Raw genomic sequence first — 23,056 nt, 5'->3', positions numbered from 1 at the left:
GCGTTTTGTACATCGTGCATTTGGTTCGGGGGTGAATCTTTCTTGACCGCAGTTTCTTCTGGAGCCCATAGTAGGCACGACTTCCGCTGATGATGCGCCTTCGTATTTCCCGACTAACATTGTTGTCAGCCGTCAACAAGGATCCGAGGTAGACGAACTCGTCCACCACCTCGAAGGTATCCCCGTCTATCGTAACACTGCTTCCTAGGCGGGCCCTGTCGCGCTCAGTTCCGCCAACCAGCATGTACTTTGTTTTCGACGCATTCACCATTAGCCCGACTCTTGTTGCTTCGCGTTTCAGATGGGTGAACAAATCTGCCACCGTTTCAAATTTTCTCCCAATAATATCCATGTCGTCCGCGAAGCAAACAAATTGTCCGGATCTCGTGAAAATCGTGCCTCGACTGTTAAGTCCGGCTCTCCGCATGACACCTTCAAGCGCAATATTGAACAACAGGCACGAAAGTCCGTCGCCCTGTCGTAGTCCCCGCCGAGACTCGAACCAACTGGAGTGTTCGCCCGAGATCTTCACGCAGTTTTGCACACCGTCCATCGTTGCTCTGATCAATCTTGTGAGCTTCCCGGGAAAGCTGTTCTCGTCCATGATTTTCCATAGCTCTATGCGGTCGATACTATCGTATGCCGCCTTGAAATCGATGAACAAATGGTGCGTAGGGACCTGGTACTCACGGCATTTCTGGAGGATTTGCCGCACGGAAAAGATCTGGTCCGTTGTCGAGCGGCCGTCGATGAAACCTGCTTGATAACTTCCCACGAACTCGTTTGCTATAGGTGATAGACAACGGAAGAGAATCTGGGATAGCACTTTATAGGCGGCGTTTAGGATGGTGATTGCACGATAATTTTCACACTCCAGATTGTCGCCCTTTTTGTAGATAGGGCATATAACGCCTTACTTCCACTCCTCCGGTAGCTGTTCCGTTTCCCAGATTCTGACTATCAGCCGATGCAGACAAGCGGCCAACCTGTCCGGGCCCATCTTGATGAGTTCGGCTCCGATACCATCCTTGCCAGCGGCTTTGTTGTTCTTGAGCTGTTGAATGGCATCCTTAACTTCCCCCATCGTGGGAGCTGGTTGATTTCCGCTGTCCGCTGTGCTGACGTAGCCATCGCCTTCGCTGTCCTGACCTTCTGTGCCTGTGTTCTCTGCGCCATTCAGGTGTTCATCGTAGTGCTGCTTCCACCTTTCGATCACATCGCGTCCGTCCGTCAAGATGCTCCCATCCTTATCCCGGCACATCTCAGCTCGCGGCACGAAGCCTTTCCGGGATGTGTTGAGCTTCTGATAGAACTTCCGCGTTTCTTGAGAACGGTACAGCAACTCCATCTCTTGGCATTCCACCTCTTCCAGGCGGCGCTTTTTGTCCCGGAATAGGCGGGTTTGCTGTTTCCGCTTCAGTCTGTATCGTTCCACGTTTTGCCGCGTACCATGCTGCAGCATTGCAGCCCGCGCTGCATTCTTCTCCTCTAAAACCTCCTGGCACTCCTCGTCGAACCAATCGTTTCTTGAGCTCCGTTCCACATATCCGACAACGCTTTCGGCAGCGTCGTTAATGGCTGCTTTGACTGTCCTCCAGCAGTCCTCAAGAGGGGCCCTATCGAGCTCGCCCTCATCCGGCAACGCTGCCTCAAGATGCTGCGCGTACGCATTGGCGACATCCGGTTGTTTCAGCCGCTCGAGATTGTACCGGGGCGGGCGTCGGTACCGTACATTGTTGATGACGGATAGTTTTGGGCGCAGTTTCACCATCAGTGGTCGGAGTCAATGTTGGCGCCACGATAGGTTCTGACGTCGGTTATGTCGGAGAAGTGCCGTCCATCGATCAAAACGTGGTCGATTTGCGATTCTGTCTGCTGAGGTGATCTCCAGGTGTACCGATACGGGAGGCTGTGCTGGAAATAGTTGCTACGAATGGCCATGTTCTTGGAGGCGGCAAAATCTATCAGTCGTAGGCCGTTCTCGTTCGTCAGCCGGTGGGCGCTGAACTTTCCAATCGTCGGTCTGAACTCCTCCTCCTGGCCAACCTGAGCGTTCAAATCTCCTATGATGATCTTGACGTCGTGGCTTGGGCAGCGGTCGTACTCGCGTTCGAGCTGCGCGTAAAATGCGTCCTTGTCATCATCAGTGCTTCCGGAGTGTGGGCTATGCACGTTGATTATGCTGAAGTTAAAGAATCGGCCTTTGATTCTTAACTTGCACATTCGTTCATTGATCGGCCACCACCCGATCACGCGCCTTTGCATATCACCCATCACTATGAAGCTGTTCCCAGCTCGCGTGTGTTGCCGCAGCTCTGGTAGATGGTATGATTACCTCTAAACGTTCGTAACAATGCTCCTGTCCAGCACACCTCCTGCAGCGCTACGATGTCGAAACCGCGGGTCTTCAGTACATCGGAGAGTATGCGAGTACTTCCAATGAAGTTGAGAGATTTGCAGTTCCACGTACCGAGTTTCCAATCGCTAGTCCATTTTCGTCGCTGTGGTCTTTGCCGATTGTTCCGGTCCGTATTCTCTCGTTGACGTTCCTGTGCTGATGTGTTTTTACGGTTGGCTTGCAGGGCCTGACACCAACCCCCTAGATTTCCGGAGGACCATTCCCCCTAAATGTTCGGAGGGCCATAGTGCGCAGTTTAGCTTAGAGTCCTTCTCTGGCACTCGGACGATGATCAACCGCCCCTGACATGGGGAACAGACGCTGTTGTGAGCCGCTCCTAACGTGGAGTACAGACGCTCCAGGTTTGCAAAAGCAAACCCCCCCTTTTCTGTCAGCATACGACCAAAGTTCCCACCGGGGATTGGTTACCCGATCTTCCCCAAGGTTACTCGTACCCCGGCCAGTACCACGAGGAGGTAGGGATAGGAGTTGCTGGGCAAGAGGCTAAGGGCCGCACAAAGGGGTCTATTTTATTCCTGCAGGTACGCGAGGTACCAATGGTACGCCATGCCCAGCCATTTACCGCGCCATTTTTCACTTTTAGAACGTTTAATTTCCGGATTTACAAAACGACGAAAGTAAGATTTTCCACTTTCGCAACCTAACCGCTACTTTCGCCGCTTCGTTGTATGGGAGACAAAGTGACTTAACCACGAATCAAAACAAAACACTACTTGAGTCGATTTTACACTGGTACAAAAACGTCGAAAGTAACTGATTGAAACGGCTTATCATTTACAATTTTTGTGGGAAATGATTGGAACTACCTAGTGTTTTAATGCGAGCTGATTGCATGCAAAATAATAAGCGATTAAGCGATATACACGGTAAAAAAATGTTAACAAGGGGATTAATTTTAAAACAGTTTGTGATTCTTCTTAATTAACTTTCTCAAAACCGTATGAAAGTTACCTACATCGATTTGAAAAAGTATCCGATATATGAAATAGTATACAACTCACAACACACATAATTACATTTTTGCAATTCGGTTGCATATCGGCCTACGTAGAGCTGGCAGAGTAAATTGTGAACTCATTATCAAAATAGACGGGTGCGTTACGGGGCGGTCCGTGTATACTTATTTGTAGGAATTTAGTGCATGAATAACTTACAATATGATAGAAATTGCTAGCGCCGTCTTATACCTGGTCTGTTTTTGAAAGTAGAACCTGGTCTGTCGGGAAAGTAGAATGTTGAGTTGCTACTACGCATGCATGCCCATGTCGATTTTCTTGTAAGTTCGTCAAAAAGTAATCCAACTGTAACGGCATTCTTCGTTATTGCAGATAATGTTGTATTCAACTCGTTGCAAAACTCGATTTTTTCATGAGCATGAGCATAGATGACCGTACAATTCGTAGTTGCTTTTCCGTGATTGACCAGAGCAATCGAAGTTGCACAGAGAGCCAATGAATGGGGCTTGGGATTAGCAGCCTATTCTCAAGCTGAATAAGTGTTCATTGCGAGCGACTCGTAACTTGATCTTGACCGCATCACCCGCCCCCCGCTGGAGCAAGCGACACGGCAAAAGGATTAAACACTACTCTCGTTGCAAAACTCAATTTTTTCATCGTATTTATTAAATGTACGACTCGTGCTGAAAAAATCGTCACTTTGCAACTTTTTGCATAAATAACTATTGTAACGTTCCCATTATTATTTGTGTGGGGAACGTTGATCTTTGAGCTGTAGGGGAAGACAGTAGTGTTTGGTTCATCAAGTTAATCCCGTAGATAATAGTGTTTTATTGATCTTGATTGTTTTTAGTTGACAGTGGCCAGTGTGACACTAAAAGTCGTCCATACATTTCAAATTGGGCATATTTTAGAGAAAAAAGTTTTTCTAACATCGAATTTTTTAAGTCCAAAATGAACTTTTTATTTAATTTTTATTTCGCTTCAAATCGTCTAGTATGATCATATTTTCAAGTGATAAATGAGTTTTAATCACAAAATAGATTATATTTGTTTTATTGGGAGAAGTTAAAAGAAATAAAACGGAATTATACAGTTTTTTTTTTTAAATTAAATTCAATTGATCTCGCACCATACCGCTTATGAGAAAATCAACTCCTTCTAACAATCCGATGGGTTTTTTTATGGTTGGAAAGATATCACAATAATATTTAATTTCTTATTTGGTCAAAGCCAATCTTAACAGGTGTCTGGAAAGGGTCAATATTATGCTTATGAAAAAAGTCGTGGTTTGTTTTTATTTTTATTATTGCTATATATCCTAAAACGTAGTATCTGCACATGAATATTTACATTTGGGCTTTACTGAATAAATTGAATATTTTTGGTTCATATTCTGAATTGGTATACCGTTTGGCTGCAATTTGTGTATCACTAATAGGCATAAAACAATGATATTTTTGGGTACCAGGGACAGTTTTAACCTTATCAAACAATTCCACCAATTCCTCTGACATTTTAACATATTGTTCATAAGATATATAACAGAAATTTAATTTGGTGATACATGTATCAGTTTGTTTCACTGCCCAGTCGAATAGTTCTCGCGGAGTTGCGATTGTGTTTCCATAGTATTTTGCAAGACCTGCTTTTTTTGCCATTCGCTTGAGAGTGCCACCAATAGCATCACAGGGGCCTTTGCCGTGGGATGTGGCAAAAAAGTGCCACTCTGCTTCCAATCCATGTATTTTCTTGAAATTACATAAGCTGGCAATTTTTTTCCTATTTTTATAATGAGCTGCAGCTCCATCTGACTTAAAAATAACTTTTGATTTGTTTAACAAAATTTATCAATTTTGAAATAAATAGCTGAACTGCTACTGTGTCATGGGTCTGATATTATAATAAAACTAACATTTTCCAATTTATTATCTTTTTTATGATAAATTTAGAATTGGGAATTATTCCAGTGATATCCTTGAGCAGCGTTATAATTTTCAGAAAAGTCGCTAATAACCAGTATTTAACCTTGTTTTAAGGAGTCTTTTTGTTTCGTGAAAAAGAAGACTGTTATTTGCAAATAAAATCATGAGTTATGAGCTTATCAACTTTTTTTAGGTAGATAACAATACAAACATATTCATTATTTCTTATTCATCTGGCGTTTAACGTACGTTTAGTAAGTTATTTTTCACAAAACTTTTTCTAGAAGAGAATTTAATGGGATATGGATAAGGTTGTAACTTTTCAATGTTTGCAATACTGTTGAGATACCTTTAGAACCATAAAAATCCGTCGGATTGTTAGACGGAGTTGATTTCCTCATAGGCATAGGCAAAATCTTTGAAAAAAAAATTCAGTTTTGGACTTAACAAATTCGAAGTTAGAAAAACTTTTTTCCCTAAAAATTTGCCCAATTTGCAATGTATGGACGACTTTTTTAGTAAATTTATTTACGAAACTTTTTGCTTAAGGATAATCAAAATCTGAAATGGCAGTTTTTTTTAAATCGACTTTAAAGTTTTGAATATTTTTTTTTCAGTGTAGAAAATGTGTTTTTATTTTTTCAATATTTTTTTCTCAAACTTCAGGAAATTTCACGACAGTCCCCCATACAACACTTTTTTGTAGGTCTTGCCATTTTCGAGTTATACGAGTTTATAAAAAAAAGTAAAAAAAAACTTTGGGACTTAAAAAATTCGATGTTAGAAAAACTTTTTTCTCTAAAATATGTCCAATTTACAATGTATGGGCGACTTTTAGTAAATTTAATTACGAAACTTTTTGCTTAAAGATGATCAAAATCTGAAGTGGCCGTTTTTTTAAATCGACTTTAAAGTTTTGAATATTTTTTTTTTCAGTGTAGAAAATGTGTTTTTTATTTTTTTAATATTTTTCTCTAAAACGTCAGGAAATTACACGACAGTCCCCCATACAACACTTTTTTGTAGGTCTTACCGTTTTTGAGTTATACGGGTTTATAAAAAAAAAAGTAAAAACAAAAATTTTGCCCCTTTCCAAATGTTAGTCTAGATCGATTTTGAAAAAAACAAAGTATGCAAAGTATATTAGTTTCACATACTTTTGACATCCAGAAAGTTTCATTGAATTCTGAAGGGGTGCTGCCAATCGCGTGTCGAGTTGGCGTGAAATCCGTCTTAAACCGTAAAAAATCATTCAGTCGTAAAACCCGTCAAAAGACGTGAAACCCGATTGTTGTTGTTTACGTTAGAAAGGATTACTATAATTTTACCAGACTAACAAGAAATTATTGACGTGTGTGAGTAAACTGTGGAAATATGAGACAATGAGTCAAAAAAGTGAGCCTCATCGATGATTTTTTGACTGTTGAGTTGGGTGATTGACAACCCACGCATGAAAAATCTCAAGCGTGAGTTATGAGAAATTGAGTTTTTCACAACACTGACAGTGGCACAAGTTCTGTCTTCATAGCTGAATTTTGGTTTAGGATTCCATCTCTTACACGGCAAGTTGTACTGAATTGACCCCTTTGAACTTAATAATTTGATGTCTAGGGCATTAAAATGTACAAACATATATTAATACAAATTAAATTGGTCCTTAGTTGATTGCCGACTTTCAGGCAATTGTAACAATAAATAAATAAAATAAATAAAGACAATTACAGACAGCTCACATGTATACATTTGTAGCGTTCCCCATGTCCTTTGTTTTGGGAATGAGGAATGGCTATCTTTGAGCTCTACGGGACGACAAGGTTTCGTATTAAATGTCTAGGTGTTCAAATCATAAGGGGCCTTCCTTAGCCGAGTGGTTTGAGTCCGCGGCTACAAAGCAAAGCCATACAGAAGGTGTCTGGGTTCGATTCCCAGTCGGTCCAGGATCTTTTCGTAATGGAAATTTCCTTGACTTTCCTGGGCATAGAGTATCATCGTACCTGCCACACGATATACGAATGCGAAAATGGCAAGAAAGCTCTCAGTTAATAACTGTGGAAGTGCTCATTGAGCACTAAGCTGAGAAGCAGGCTCTGTCCCAGTGAAGATGTAATGCCAAGAAGAAGAAGAGGAAGATCGAAGTGTATCATGGAAGTGCCCAAGGGGCTCTGCACCCTACTTGCAGTTTACAAATCACATTTTAGTCATTCTTTTCATAATTTCAGTCACTACCCAAAAAACATGTTGCTCTAGCTGCAATTCATGAACGGTGTATATAAGCGTAGCATTCCTGTATAAGTACAATTAACACTTCAGTCGTCACGCTGTTGTATTTTGTTCAACACTGGTGGAAAAACCTCGCTTTTAGTTCACAACAGCAGCGTGGTGGTTTTGACAGTGGCCAACCGCGCGACGACTGGAAGGTTAACGTTGATTTAAAGAGGGGAAGGGTCCCACTAGAGCTATATAGAAATTATAACTTGTAACATTAAGTTAATGATTAACTCAACATTTGTGGACATATTTCTCACTTGAATTTTACTTACACAGTACTGCTAGCTTTATATACACCGATTATATGCATAAGTTGCTGTCTGGCCGCTACCTGCCCTGGAAACAGCAAAAACACGCTGCCGATACGTCGATGGCTAGGCACACGGGGGATTAATTGGGAGCTCCTCTTAGCTGCTCTTATCACAAAACCGTACCTACATACGAAAATTCTCTTACCGATATCTCTTTCTTTTTCTTGTTTCCCCTCCTGCAGATTACGATTCCCGGTAGCGAACGTTTCTTTTTGGGAAAGGTGTGACCCACAACCGCCAGAATCAATGGTAATTGCAGTGTGAGGAGAGGACCGAACAGCATCGTTTTGAACTACTCACAAGAAGCTACGAGATGGGTGCGTTTCTGGAGAAACCGATGACGGCTAAGCACAACGAGCATGGCGAGGGAAACGGACTTCGATACGGTGTGGGATCGATGCAAGGATGGCGATGCGAGATGGAAGATGCCCACTACGCCAAAACCGGACTTGGCGAAGGATTAGACGATTGGAACTACTTTGCCGTGTTCGATGGACATGCGGGACACAAAGTGGCAGATCACTGTGCGAAGAATCTGCTACAGTCGATCGTTCGGACACAGGAATTTAGCAATAACGATATCACAAAAGGTATTCACGCTGGGTTTCTCAAACTGGACGAAACCATGCGAGACATTCCGGAGCTGGCATCCGGAGCGGATAAATCCGGTACCACCGCAGTCTGTGCATTCATTTCCAGCCAGAACATCTACATAGCAAATTGTGGTGATTCGCGAGCGATCCTGTGTCGTAATTGTGCACCGATATTCTCCACCCAAGATCACAAACCGATACTGCCCGGCGAAAAGCAGCGAATTCAGAATGCTGGTGGCTCCGTTATGATACAGAGGGTAAACGGAAGCCTGGCAGTGTCACGAGCGCTAGGGGATTACGATTTTAAGAACGCCAAGGAATTGGGCCAGTGCGAACAACTGGTTTCACCTGAGCCGGAAATCTTCTGCCAAGATCGGGATCCTGCGGATGAGTTCCTGGTGCTTGCCTGCGACGGTGTGTGGGATGTGATGAGCAATGCCAATCTGTGCCAGTTTGTGCACAGCCGGATGCAGATCTCCGACAGTCTCGAAGACATTGCTAACCAGGTCATCGATACCTGTCTACACAAAGGAAGCCGCGACAATATGAGCATAATCATCATTGCATTCCCCGGCGCTCCGGTGCCCAACGAAGAAGCTATCAAAAAGGAAGAGAAGCTGGAAGCGACGCTGTACCAGATGATCGAGGCCATTATCGCCGATATGGGTTCGAACGTGAAGTACAGTGTGCTGTTAAAGCAACTGAGCGAGGAGGACATTCCGGATTTACCACCGGGCGGAGGGCTCGACGCCAAGTGTTCATACGTGTCGAAAGTTTTCAAGGAGCTGTGCCCGAAGCTGGCCGAATCTTGCGAGGTGGGTAGCTATTGAGGCAGCGGAGGTTTCTGGACAACGCGCTCGGCTGCCGTAGCGCGGCTGGCGAGGTTGAGACAGGAACAGCTACAGTGGTATGCCGCCTCTGCGGGCGGCGAGGTGGACGAGTTTTTAGCGGAAATAACAAATGAGCATATAGATGTTTAAGCAGAAACAAACGGGAAAAACTAAGCGTGAACGTTCGTTCCGAGAGAGCAAGTGCGAGGAAGAATGCAAAGTCAGAGGGGTGTAACGGTTTAGAGTTATATCTATACATAAATGTAACATTATACAGGCATAATCACAGAATTTTCTGCTACTATAGGTTGTCACGAATTTTCGGTTTTCATTTTCCAGAAGAGAGGCGTCTTGTATAGCGAATCATTGTGTATAAACGGTGTCCTAATAGAATTTGCTACCACGCCTATATATATATTGTACTGAAGAGCAGCGCAAACTTATACACATTGGTCGAAAAGTCACACTTCATAACTATTAATCAAACAATAAACTTTAGAGATTTGAAACGCTTGTGTGTGTGATTATTAGACGGTTAGGAGGACGTTAGAACGAGTGTGGAAAGGAACGGTTCGGTCATTGAGCTTTGTTCATTTTTAAAAAATAGGTATGGCCTGCCCAATTTTTTTTGAATCACCGGCAAAATCCCAGAACCAATATTGTACGGCGGGCCATTTTTTCAGAGTACAAGCAATTCCAACATTTTCGTAGGATTTCTTAAAATCCGTGAGGGATTGTCAGGGGATTCGCGAAGCCATTGTAGATAAGTCTCTAATTTTATCCCAACGCAGCAGCAGGTTTCTAAAGTATCTATTTGAACAAAAATGGTCTCTCAAGTCCCATTTTCCTTATTCTGCTTGCAGTGAATCCTGCTCAATTTTTGTAGGTTCTAGAGAAGCCTTCAGAGACTATTACGCGACTACTTTACAGTTTCTTCAGGAATGTCTTCTCAGATTCCTAGAGGAAAAGCTTTCGAAATTCTTCTAGTCCTTTCTACAGAGATCTTCTGGCATACTTGCAGGAACTCCTCCAAAGATGCGTGCGGAAATTCTTTTAGTTATTCCACCATCAAGTCTCCCAGAAATTCTTCCTGTAGTGTTTCAAAGGATGATTAGAGGATTTTTTTCAGAATTCGTTGCACCAGGATTTCTGTGAAAGTTTTCCCATAAACATACTCAGGGTTTCCTTCAGATATTTGACTAGTTTTTCCACTGATATCTCTAGTGGTTACTATAGGAAATCTTCCAAAGTTTCCTACTGTAGTTTTTCCAAAAAAAAAATCCACGAATATCATTCCTGAGTTAGAACTCGTTTATGAATTTCCCAGGCATTTTCTTGCTGGAATTCTTCAAAAAATTCGACGTTGTACTCATCTTAAAGTTCCCCCCAAGGAATTGTCGGTGTCGTATAGCGAGGTGACAATTCTCGACTCGAGTGAAGTGACTAGCCGTGTAAATCAAATGGACTTCATTCACTCAATGGACAAACTTCACTCGAGTCGAGATTTGTCACCTCGCTATACGAGACCGACAATTTTCACCTCACGCTACTCGTAGAATAATGTGCTTATTCTGCGCGGCGCGTGAGGTGAGACGAGTCGAATGAGGTGAGAAGATTCGAATGAGGTGACAAACGAGTCGAATGAGGTGACTCGCTCCCATTTGATTAACATAAGTCGTCTCACGTCACTCGAGGTGAAAGCGACTCGTCTCGACTCACACGCCGCGCAGAATAAGCATATAAGCCCATATAAATCGTTGCAAATTAGTTTTTGACAAGAAGGTCAGCAGATGTTCATCTATTCATATATTGGGTATTGGGGAGGGGTAGCCTAAGGGAGTTAATTGAACTGTTGACTGGATGAAAGTGCGTGGGGTCGCCAGCCTTTTGTCATGAGAAAACAGCCTTAGTGTTGTCTTCCAAAGGTCTTCAAAGATATTAACTAGCCCTGCTACAATAAACCATCAGGTAGATCATTCCATCCCGGTATGATTCTGCAGCCATAGGGGGAAACGGTTCATTCGGGGAAAAGTAACACAATCGTTATTCATAGCATATTTATTCGAACACGATGTGAAAAAAAGAAATCGGGAAAAAAATACCAAACCGCTGTTAAGAATTGACTACTTTTGAAATTTTGTTCCTAAACCGAAGACAGCGAGAAAATGTAAATTTGATGGCTACCCTGAAGTATTATTACTGCAGTCTCTTCGTAATATTTCTCATATAGTTTTTCAATTAAATAGTTCATGGATTCTTCAAAACTTCTTTTGGGGTTCAGTATCAGAAAGTGATACAACCAAGGGATTGATCTCCCAACACATTGGCGAGTTGTTTTTTTTTTTCTGTAGAGTAGGTGTACTAATTATAGTTATAGTACCATTTACGGCGATAGTCGGATCAAAAAGATGTTTATTTTATAGTCTCACTAGAATATAACGGCTCATATTCACAGAAATGATAAACCTATTTGTTTTTTTTTTTATAATAACAAGATCATTATGAGCAAATTCGTACAATATACATCGAGAAACTAACGTTTTGAAACATTGTATCAAGCACCACTTTCTTATAAAGCTTCCTTCGCAGTGTTCTATGAGCACATCCACGGTTACTAACTTAGAGCTTAGAGCTTTTCTTGTCAAAATTTCCATTTTCACATTCGTATATCGCGTGGCAGGTACAACGACACTCTATGCCCAAGGAAGCCAAGGAAAATTACGGAAAAATCTTGAACAGACAGCGAATTGAACCCAGATACCTTAGCAGGCTTTGTTTTTGAGCCACGGACGTTACCACGAGACTTAGAAATGCTCCTTCTAGAATAATTTTTGAATGTATTCTTGGAGAAATTTCATGTTGAAATCTTTAAGAAATGCTGAACAAAAATTGTAGAGAATCCTGTGTAATCACCGGAGAAATCTTAGTAGTAATTTCTGAAGATATCCTTAGATGAAATATTAGTTAGATTTCATGAAGAATTCCTAAACGAAAATCTTGAACCAAATCTTAGAAAAACTCCGGGAGGGCTGACAACTTTTTTCTTTTCCACAACAACTGTATTGCGGAAGAGTAAAGATGTGGGAAGGCTATCAACGTGTCGTTCTCACTCAAGTGACGACATGACTACTACAGAGAGGCAGTAACACTCTAATATAAATTGACGCTTATATTGAGCTGTTCGGTAATCCAATCCGCATGGTTATTAAATTAATTAACTCATTACGCGTGGTAAAGATGGAAAAATTATGGGTGAAATTATGAAAAAATACACGTGCTCGGCTGGGATTCGAACCCAGGACTTTTGTATGCTAGACGAGCGCTTTACCAACTAAGCTACCGAGCTACTTGGTGAGTTGGTTACAAGTTTAGAATTCAAATCCCTACAGACCACGCGGAGTCCTGGGTTCAAATCCCAGCCGAGCACGTGGATTTTTTTTTTCATAATTTCACCCATAATTTGTCCATCTTTACCACGCGTAATGAGTTAATTAATTTAATAACCATGCAGATTGGGTTACCGAACAGCTCAATATAAGCGTGAATTTACATACAGTAATGTCACCAGGGAGCTCCAGAAATTCCTTTGCGACATGTTCTTACGCTATCCCCTCTCAAATTCCTCGAAAAAGTGCTCCAGGAATTATTTCAATTTCTGCAGTATATCACCCTGAAACCCATACAATAATTCCTCCAGGATGTCTCACAATTTTGTGTAACTTTCTCACAGAAAATGTTCCACACAATTTCCTTCAAGGAAAGAATGGACATCTGGCTATCTGGAAAAAAGTATGTTGTATACCTTCTCCTTGACGATACAGCTGGTGCTGGTGTATACTTTTGTGACTTGAGGTTGCATAAGTCTAACTCACTTGATAGACACTGTGTGAGGTTATTTATCGCAGGTCGATTGGGGAACTGAATTCAGTGTAATCTGTAAACCTTGTTTGAGCATTTAGACATTCTGTGAACCAGTAGAACTCTCAACGGCCAGGAAAGAAATTTATTTTGCCTACAAAACTTAACATGAACTTACTTTACAGATTGACGCAGCAAATCACCCGTCCTCCGATGCAGTGTCGCTGATTCCAGAGTTGTTCGAGGGAACGAATTAAATAGGTTTATGTCGTTAAATTGTGGTTTTGTATTTTGCTCAAAATATATGATCGAAGCGTTCTATTCCAATCTATTGTACAGCCTCTTAAAATAAAATGATAAATCAAGCAGCCAAAAACCGCCAACAAAGTACATCATCATCAATGTCTGTATAAACTCACACATAGAAGAAACCCAAGTAACGCTCGGCAGATAATACGAAACGTAAAGAACATTAACTTTTGGATAAATCATGTTAGCTCGTTCATACAAAGAGTACCACACGCTAATGAATGACGAAAAATAATTGGAAAAATGAAGAAAAGAAGAAGTAATGCAGCATAACTATGAACATTGTGAAAACATTGAGTAAAATTGCCACATAGGAACATTATCCTCATCAACAAGCCAACAAAAGCAAAAGTAGCATTCAATTTCATGGAATGTGTAAGAATTTTATTTTTTCGTAGAACACGTGTAAAATTTGATGGATTTGATCGCGTTTACTTAATAAGGATAAAGAGAAAGAGAGATAGAATATATGATGATGAAATTAAGATTATATAAGAGCATAATGATGTACCCGAAAACGGAAACATTCTCATGTGGGAGATGCAAAAGTGAATTAATTTAAACAAGCAAAAATGTGGTGTTTGACTTGATAATGGGGGAAAATCCTGCAGAATCGGAAAGGGAATGAGAACTTCAAGTGGTTATTTATGACCTGTTCAGATGCCCGTCTGCCATACCCATCTGCAAAAACAAATCCATAAGTTTATACTCGCGCGGTTTATGAGTTATGTGAAAAGAGAACCTCCGCAAAAGATGAAACTGAAAAACACACGGTAAATATCTCAGGTAATTCCACCTGAACGTTCCATCGCGTCGGAGTTATTTTCCTGAATCCCCCCGAACAGATAGCTATAGAAGTATCTGCACTTAATGGGCGGATATCAAAATGTAGAATTTAGTACCTATTTTCCTTTAGATATTTTCGATACTTTTGTTGTTAGGTTTAGTTCAAAGTAATGTTACGAAATAGTTTATACCTCGATTTACCTACTTAAAGCAAAAAAGAAAAAAGAAACCGCAAGAAGTTGAGAAGGAACCTAGCATACAGAAAAGCAGTAAGCAAAACAAGAAACGATCATATGTAGCTAAATGAGATTTGAATACCTGATATATGCTTGGAAATAAACCATTATATCGTCTGCGTACACTCCATACATATAATAGAATAATTTGTTCAACGGGAAATCGTGTAGAAATATCTACGTAACACTGCAAAATAAAAAAAAAGAGATAGAAACGAGTGTTGTTTGACTTGAGTGAGAGAAGTCACTAGCACTTCTTCGACCTTGTGCATTCAGACCACACTGACTGAAGGCAGCAAGAATAAGTTGTGAAATAAAGATCGTCATCCCGATCTGACGGTAAATTTGATGTGAAGAAACAATGTGCCACGAGGCATCGTTTATGAAGCATAAATTCCCGTTTCCAACCAACAGAGAGAAACCAACAAAAACAATATGTAAGAATCTGGTATTTATTATTGAAAAATCAAACTTGTAAATGGACAAATTGAACAAAAATAGAGTTGGTGTTTTATTACTAGACTTGGATTATTTTCTTGGTGATGACAATTCCTTACAGTTATGGTAGAGCTCTATCTATCTGCCGCCTACAAAGATAAAATAATTCTCTAGGATCGGCCTGACCATTGACCATTCTACCAAAATACAGTACATGGTTGCAGATGGAGATAGAATATATGTAAGTGCTGGTCATTTTGTGTTTCGAGTATTAACAAGAAATTCGTGGATAGCGTATCGTAACAGTGAAATTGTTTGGAACGACAGGTAATAATCGTAATTAAGTGTAGATTTTCTAAGCTCATTGCTCTATCAGAAGCAGAGGAGATTAGATTAAGGCCATAAAGGAGTAGGTAGCCTACAGCCAGACTCCACCACCCTATCACAAACTCTCAGCCAACCATCCACAATACTACATCAACCGACCAGAGGGCTTGGCTTTGAGCAGTCACTGGATACCTATAAATAGAATGCGTTGTGTTTGGATGGGCATCTAATTCTTCCGAAAGAGGTGCGCTTTGCGAAAGAGGACCACGTGCTTATTGAGCTGAAATCGAATTCAGGTGAACTTCTGCGTCCATGAGTCTTCTCGTGGCGTAGGGGTAACGCGCCCTTTCTAGAGAACAGGGAGTCGTGAGTTCGATTCTCACTGAAAAGACGTGTAACTTTTTCGCAAACTTCACATCAATTTGTTCATTTAATCCAATTGCAAAATATATGTCATGTTTAGTTTTTCGGTAGTTGTCAAACTTCCACTCGGCTGGTTAGCCGTAAACCACGAATAAGTAAAATAAATATTGTGTGTAACTAACGGAAAATCCATGTGAAATTATTTCAATTCCATTAGGCTCTTCCACGTTTTGATGGATGGACGGCACTTCTCCGATATTACCGGCATCAGAACCTATCGTGGCGCTAACATTGACTCTGATCACTATCTAGTGATGGTGAAACTGCGCCATAAACTATCCGTCATCAACAATGTACGGTATCGACGCCCGCCTCGGTATGACCTAGCGCGACTGGCCCAACCGAACGTCACTGTTGCATACGCGCACTATCTCGAGGTAGCGTTGCCGGAAGAGGGCGAGCTTGACGAAGCCCCTCTTGAGGACTGCTGGAGCAACATAACCATAGCCATCAACAACGCAGCCAAGAGCATCGTCGGGTACGTGGAAAGGAGGACTTGTAACGATTGATTCGACGAAGAATACAGGCAGGTTTTGAGGAGAAGGATGCAGCGCGGGCTGCAATGCTGCAGCAAGGAACGCGACAAAACGTAGAGCGATATAAAAGAAAACGAAAGCAGCAAACCCACCTATTCCGGGAAAAAAAGCGCCGCCTGGAAGAAGTGGAATGTGAAGAAATGGAACAGCTGCATCGTTCACAAGAAACGCGAAAGTTCTACGAGAAGCTTAACGCATCCCGGAAAGGCTTCGTGCCGCGAGCCGAAATGTGTAGGGATAAGGACGTAAGCATCTTGATCTACCATGAATACCTGAATGGCACGGAGAACACAGGCGCCGAGGGTCACGACAGCGGAGGAAGTGTCTACGTCAGAACGGCGGATGAAGAAACCAACCTGGCCCCACATTGAGGGAAGTTAAGGATGCCATCAACCAGCTCAAGAAAAACAAGGCCGCTGGTAAGGATTAGAGGTACATGTTTCTCAGGAGCACAGAAATGTACTGACGAGCCTCCAACCAAACCGTCTCTCAGCTCAACGGAATCCTAGTGTGCTGCGCTAGACGGAGGCTCACGAAAATTCTAAAAGCGCGCGTTAGGTGATGTGCTCTCGGGGAGACTCGTCTCATGCGCTGCTCGGCGCTACGGCTCGCCATCGGTATCCAAGTTGTAAAACAACTGCCTAGTAACGAAGAGCCTCTACAACTATTTTCGCCTCATTATGCAGGTGTCTAGATGGTGTACATGATACGATCGAAGACTCGCGATCCAAGAGTTACGATTTCGGCCCTCGTTGAAAACTTTTGTAATCACTTCAATTATTGCGCTGAATTTTAAACAGCACATGTGACGGAGCGCATGAGACCGCAGTGAGACACATCTCAAGAAAAATGAGGCACACCAAAAAAGGTCTCACAATGTATAGCGCACCCGTGCGCTTACAAGAAATGAGGCTCCTGCACCTAAGGCTACAGCACGTGCACAGTAACTCTAGTAAGGATGGTATTGGAGCTGAACTCATCAAAATGGGCCCGGAGAGGAGGGCCTTCCTTAGCCGAGTGGTTAGAGTCCGCGGCTACAAAGCAAAGCCATGCTGAAGGTTGGGAGCTTCTCCCGGGATTCTTCCTTAAATCACACGGGTAAAAATCAGAATCCAAAAACAAGATTATGACTCATGATATCATGATTCCAGCGTGTTTTCGTCTTATGAAAATACACCATGATTTGGACTCATGATATCATGAGTCAGATTGCCGTAACGCAACACACGCGTTAGGTTTTTGTAGCTGATTGCTCGGAATCATGATTCAAATTCCAAAAATGCTGAACCGCGCATCCGTTTATGATCGAGAAAAATAAAAAAAAAATGTAAAAATAGCATACATCGAGATTCGATCCAAGAACCTTCCGATTGTGAGTCACGTACTCTACCACTCAACCGCTTCGTCATCTTGAAATGTGAGTGATCGATACGAATGTGATGAGGCAAAGTGCGCCGCTTAGTGTTTTCACACTGGATGTTACGCTTATGAGGAATCATGATTATGACTCCAGGAACCATGATTTGTGATCCTGATATCATGACCTAACCAATTTATGAATTTCATGATTTGTAAATCATGGTGTGGGGATCAGATTTTTATCCGTGCACTCATGAATCCTTCAAATCCTCCTTGAGATTATTTCTGAATTTTCTTCCAGATATCGCTTTGGGATTCATACAAAAAAACGTTACCATTCCGGTATTACATCTTTCGGATATCCCTTTGCGATTCTTCTGGACATTTTTTTGCAGAACTCTGTATGTGATTTTCTGTGCATCTCCCTAAGGATTACTTTTGGAATCCAGGAAACTATTTTTATTTGAAATTCTTGAAAATATCAGTGTGTTTTGGAAATACTATGGAAGATTTTACCAAAAATCCTGATGCAATTCTTTTGGATATTTTTAGAGGATTTTATCGAAAAATGTACTACTCTACTAGAAATTCTTCGAGAATTCCTCCGAAAATAACTCTAGATTTTTTTCCGGAAATCACCTGAGATGTTTTCGGAAATCTTTTTAGAATACTTTCGAAAAATTTTCTGAAAGTCTTCTAGAAATTCCATTGAGATTTTTACGTCAATATCTTTGAAATACTTCTGGGATTATTATCAGAATACCTCTGGTATTCTTCCTGAAATCACCTGAGATGCTTTCGGAATCCTTTTAGAATACTTTCGAGGATGCTTCCGAAAATCTTTCTAAAATTATTCTAGAAATGCCACTGAGATTTTTACGTCAATATTCTTGAAATTTTTCTGGGACTCTTCCGAAAATCCTGTAGGAAATCTTCCGGATATCTTTCTAGCATTCTTTCGAGAAGCCTTCTGGGATTCTTTCGAAAATCTTTCTGAGGATCCTTCAAATCCTTCTGTTGTGGATTCTTGCAGAAATTCTTCCCGAATTACCTCTAGGATCTGGGAGTATCCTGATTTTTTCAAGAAAACTCTGTTATTCTTTCGAGTATCTCTCTAGGATTCTTTTGGAAATTCTTCTGAAATACCCCCAGATTTCTTTCTGTTATCCTGTTATCCACAGAAGCACAGATAAATCACTAAAATATTATCAGGGAGATTTCTAAAGGAATTATTTTAAGGATTCTCGTAAATATCTGAAACAATCTTAGGAAAATTCAAAATGGATTTTGAATGTTTTTTACAGATCCAAAAGAATCCCAGAAGTTATTTCGCAAGAATCCCTGGAAGATTCAAGGAAAAGTCACAGACATCCAGAAGATTTCATGAATATTTTCCAGAATAATTCCGATGTCCAGAAGAACTCCAGAAAGATTTACGGAATAATTTCAAATGGAAAAAACAAATCAAAATTATATTCATTTCTTTTTGTTCAGTATGAAAATTTGTTGATGTTCACTATGAATATAAAGAAATCAATAGCAGCTTGCCAACACACAACTAAATTTAATAATTTAACTTTTTTTAAATGTGAAATCTTCGGAAAACACCTCGAAATTTCAGTTAAATTTACTTAAATTTTGACGGTTTTTCACTTCTGCCCTGAATGTGCGGTTTTCCAGTGACAGTTAGTGACAGGTTCCCATGATTTTTTGGGGCTCGCAATCTAAGCCAGTCTCCTCTCTCTCATGTATAATCATACGTGCTTATTCTGCGCGGCGTGTGAGGTGACACGAGTCGAATGAGGTGACAATTGTCGACTCGCTCCCATTTGATTAACATTAGTCGTCTCACGTCACTCGCGGTGAGAGCGACTCGTTTCGACTCACACGCCGCGCAGAATAAGCACAATGTTCTCTGCTGAGAACCACTTTCAATTATGAAGCATCTTGCATGCAAGTTTTCATAGCTTTATTTTACTCGGGTATCACATGTTTATGCGCTTCTCAACATAACTGTCAAATTTTTGGGTGGTTTTTGTTTACACACAACGTCGCCCGGTTCCTTTTATGCTTTATGTAACTTTGTTTTGACTGCGTAGTCCTGTTCATCACTTCAGAGCACAGTAACTGCATAGAACGAGAAGGTATTCCTGAACTTTTATGTTATTGTCTGTTGTACTGTAACCAAAGAAATCAAAATGAGTGCAATCACAAGCGAATACCTGAAGAATGAGACCATTGGTAAGTGCCTTGAAAAGTATTAGAACATCCTAACAGCGTGAATAAACTCTTCCACACGCAGCATCCCAACCGTGGCCTCAGCAAGCCCATCTCTACCAACCCTACGAGGAGGAGCAAATCCTTCTGGCGGAACATGCCAGCTGTCTGGCTGTCCGCACCTACCTGACCATGTTGAACCTTCCGTTCGTTGTGGACCAGAGGGCGAATGCCGAGTTCATGTCACCGGGCGGAAAACGCACCAAGCTTCCGGTTCTGCGCGTGGAGAACTACACCTACGCCGAGTTCGAACACATCCTTAGCTTCGTCGAGCTGAAGGGCCTATCACTGACCAAGCAGCTGACGCCGGACCAGAAAGACGATATGCGGGCGCACCTTTGTCTGGTGGAGCAGATTTTCACCAACGCTGAGGTAAGAGTGGGTGGGAAATTAGGGATGTGTGATATCCTTGACCTTGTAAAAAGTTTAAAACTAATAGGTTATCGTCACAAATAAATAAACATACATACATACATCAATGCACCGTGGTTCAGAACCCGAAAACACCACTAGAGCAATCTAATTGGTTTGATATTTTGACTTTTTTTTCCTAGCAATACATAAGCTGGGTGGACCCGGAGGTGCTGCACAAGGTCACTCGCCAACGGAACGGATGCGTGTATCCGTTCCCGCTGAACCACATCCAGAACTGGCGGAAACAGATGGCCGTGCGTCGACAGTTGGGGGTGGCCGATTTCCTCAACATTACCCTCGACGAGGTGGTGGAAAAAGTGGAGAAGCTTTGCACTTCGCTCAGCATGCAACTGGGCGACAAGAAGTACTTCTATGGCGATGAGTAAGTTCTGATGAGGGAGTATGATTTTTCAGTGTTTTATGCTGCTTGTCTCTTTTAGGCCAACTGAATTGGATGCTCTGGTGTTTGGACACCTGTTCAGCATTTTCACCATGACGCTCCCGAACAATGTTCTGGCTGTGACGATCAACCAGTTCAAGAATCTGACTAAGTTCTGCAAAAATATCGAGGAGAAGTATTTCAAGAAGGTGGCCGGAGGTCGCTGATTCGATCGAAATGTTGTTATTAACGAGTGTTTCTGATAAAAAATCTAGTTATTTAATCTATTACATTATTCATTTTAGCTTATTAAATTAACGAAACATATTCATAATAACGAAAGCCTTTCCGGTCAGGTACAAGAAGGCCGACTCCAGAGGTACGTTCCCCTTGTATTGGGAGATTTGTGCCATCGTCATATAAGTCGTACCAACAATTGAGTCCTAAAATGTTTAATGAAATCTTGTTTTTATTTATTGACACGAAAGAGCATGTTATTTTTCCCGCTCAAATAACGGCTACATCATATTTAAACTTTAATTTAAAAATTGAGTCCATAAATGAACCTTGACACTTTTGATCATGTTTGACGTTCGCTTAATCGACAAAAACACCACAGGGTTTAAGTTTTAACACTGGGGTTGTTCCTATCTGACATTTCTGAAGGGACACGGAAAGCAAAATACACCCAAAATTTGAGTTTAACCCAAGGAGTGTGACAAAATCAAAAAAAAAAGTTTTTTGGACTTAAACAAAAGAAAAACATTAATAAATTTAGTAAACATGTGTTTTTGGCCTAAACTTAAGCGTTTGGCATTATAATTGGGACAGGCCTTTTGGACCCTATTAATTTACCTGGAGGGATAGGGAAGATGGGAGAAATTAGATGTATGGTTCTTTGAAGTTAGAAATTGCAGAAGCGAAATGAATGCATTTAGCTCTATACTGCCCCTATTTGCATAATTGTTTCCTGTTCTATGGGATTTTATATATATATATTAGACAGTTTCACAAAAATCAAATTGTCTGGAATTCAACCAGTCACCTACTAGTCCTAATTGCAATACTAAAACAAACTACCAGACAAATTTTCATCCAATTTGGAGAAGATTAGGAGGTGCCTCAAGTTGAATTTGTGTTTTTTGGCTATTTTTAACATAAAAAAAATTCTAACGAGAATTTGGAAAAACGAAAATCAAAATAAATACCACTAGTTGAACGTATTATTAGTACTTTACAACTTTTGAGAACACTGTATGCCGATTAGAGTTGGTTTTGACCTCATAAAATTGATTTTTGTTCATTAAAGTACCAGTAAAACATACATTTCTCTACAGTTTTTGTTCTACGAGATTCTTAACCTCATGCCTAATCATAAAAGTTCAACCGTAGTATCATTCCTTTGCCATTTCTGAACATTATTGTAGTACATCATTTTTGTATCCGAATTACAGATAAATTGTAAAAAATCATCGGAAATACGATATTCCTCATTCCCCTGCATTTAGAGCTGCTGCCATATGGCGCAATTGCTGACATGTTACAAAATTGAACATAGTAGCTTTGCTTTTTCAATGATGGATGATGATTGAAGAAAACAGCTATCAAATGTCATCAACGCAATCGTGTTTCAAACAACATTCGCATTTGATGCCAAGCAATTGCATATGTGATATAGCCCCGAGCTCAAGCTTCTCGACTACTGATCTTGAGGATCACAGTTTGAGAAAACGCCAAGATTATTATAATGACAGGTTTACCGATCTTAGCAGTCAGTGGGTGCGCGGTGTGGTTAGCTGCAGGGAAGGCGGAAGTAACAGCTGGCGAGTTGGCTAGCTGGCGGGTTTGTGTACTCAACCGTTTCTATGGGGTTGTTAGGGAATGTTTATTCCAACAAACATTAACACAGTGAAGTGAAAATTTTCTTCAGCATTTTGTCGCGAATCAAATTTTCGTCTTTAATGTAATATTCCGGTGTTTTGTGTCAAAGAAAAGCAGATTATTTGAAAAATTGGTTAACAATTGCATGTAATGCATGTAAATGTGGAAATTTCGAATAGTGCAGCGGGTGAGAGCCACTCACCACCGATGGTCTACCGATGAAAAAGAGGATGCGCCACGGTATCGCCGTCTGACGATGGCGGTTGTATCCTTGTAACTTTATCTCGTAAGTCGTCTCTCATTCTACTATCAGTGCATCACACAGTGAAATAAATTCAGATACTTTGCCGCGTATACCACACAGATGTGGGTGTAAAAGAAACATTCTATACCTACTTTGTCAGGCCATGCATCTGATATCTAAACAACTAAAACAAACTCGCCAGCTGTCACTTGCATTTCAAAATGGCGGAATGGGAAATCTGACACATTGGGTTACCTCCCTTCTAGATACCTTGGAAAACGCTAAGA

The 23,056-nt window shown here is 41.1% G+C and overlaps 2 protein-coding genes across 13 annotated transcripts in view; both read left to right on the top strand.

The window, feature by feature from the left end:
- The window catches only part of LOC5577917 (protein phosphatase 1B), a 70,260-nt gene extending 55,247 nt beyond the window's left edge, over positions 1–15,013 (top strand). For 11 of the 12 annotated variants that reach the window (XM_021847133.1, XM_021847130.1, XM_021847129.1 and 8 more), the window contains 2 exons: positions 8,062–9,287; positions 13,346–15,013. In XM_021847133.1, coding sequence (XP_021702825.1) covers positions 8,193–9,287; positions 13,346–13,417 — 1,167 coding nt within the window. In that variant the 5' untranslated portion in view covers positions 8,062–8,192 and the 3' untranslated portion in view covers positions 13,418–15,013. Of the gene's footprint in view, positions 1–8,061; positions 9,812–13,345 lie in introns of those variants that run through there. The other variant, XM_021847134.1, reaches the window with a different exon arrangement.
- Positions 15,014–19,612: 4,599 nt separating this feature from the next.
- Positions 19,613–20,958, top strand: LOC5577919 (metaxin-2). Its single transcript, XM_001656654.2, has 4 exons — positions 19,613–19,815; positions 19,877–20,223; positions 20,406–20,647; positions 20,706–20,958. Exons 1-4 carry the CDS (start codon positions 19,773–19,775, stop codon positions 20,869–20,871), a joined length of 798 nt encoding a protein of 265 aa, XP_001656704.1. The 5' UTR covers positions 19,613–19,772; the 3' UTR covers positions 20,872–20,958.
- The last annotated feature ends 2,098 nt before the right edge of the window (positions 20,959–23,056 follow it).

Source organism: Aedes aegypti, chromosome 2 (genome assembly GCF_002204515.2).
Source record: "Aedes aegypti strain LVP_AGWG chromosome 2, AaegL5.0 Primary Assembly, whole genome shotgun sequence".
In the NCBI taxonomy this organism is placed as follows: domain Eukaryota; kingdom Metazoa; phylum Arthropoda; class Insecta; order Diptera; family Culicidae; genus Aedes; species Aedes aegypti.
Note: the sequence above shows the minus strand (reverse complement) of the source record. Positions and strands in the feature narration are given on the sequence as shown.

Excerpts from the sequence above, each read along its gene's own strand:
- LOC5577919 (XM_001656654.2), top strand. The coding sequence starts at position 19,773 with ATGAGTGCAATCACAAGCGAATACCTGAAGAATGAGACCATTG. Across the intron at positions 19,816-19,876 it reads CCTGAAGAATGAGACCATTG|CATCCCAACCGTGGCCTCAG; the intron begins GTAAGTGCCTTG and ends TTCCACACGCAG. Across the intron at positions 20,224-20,405 it reads AGATTTTCACCAACGCTGAG|CAATACATAAGCTGGGTGGA; the intron begins GTAAGAGTGGGT and ends TTTTTTTCCTAG.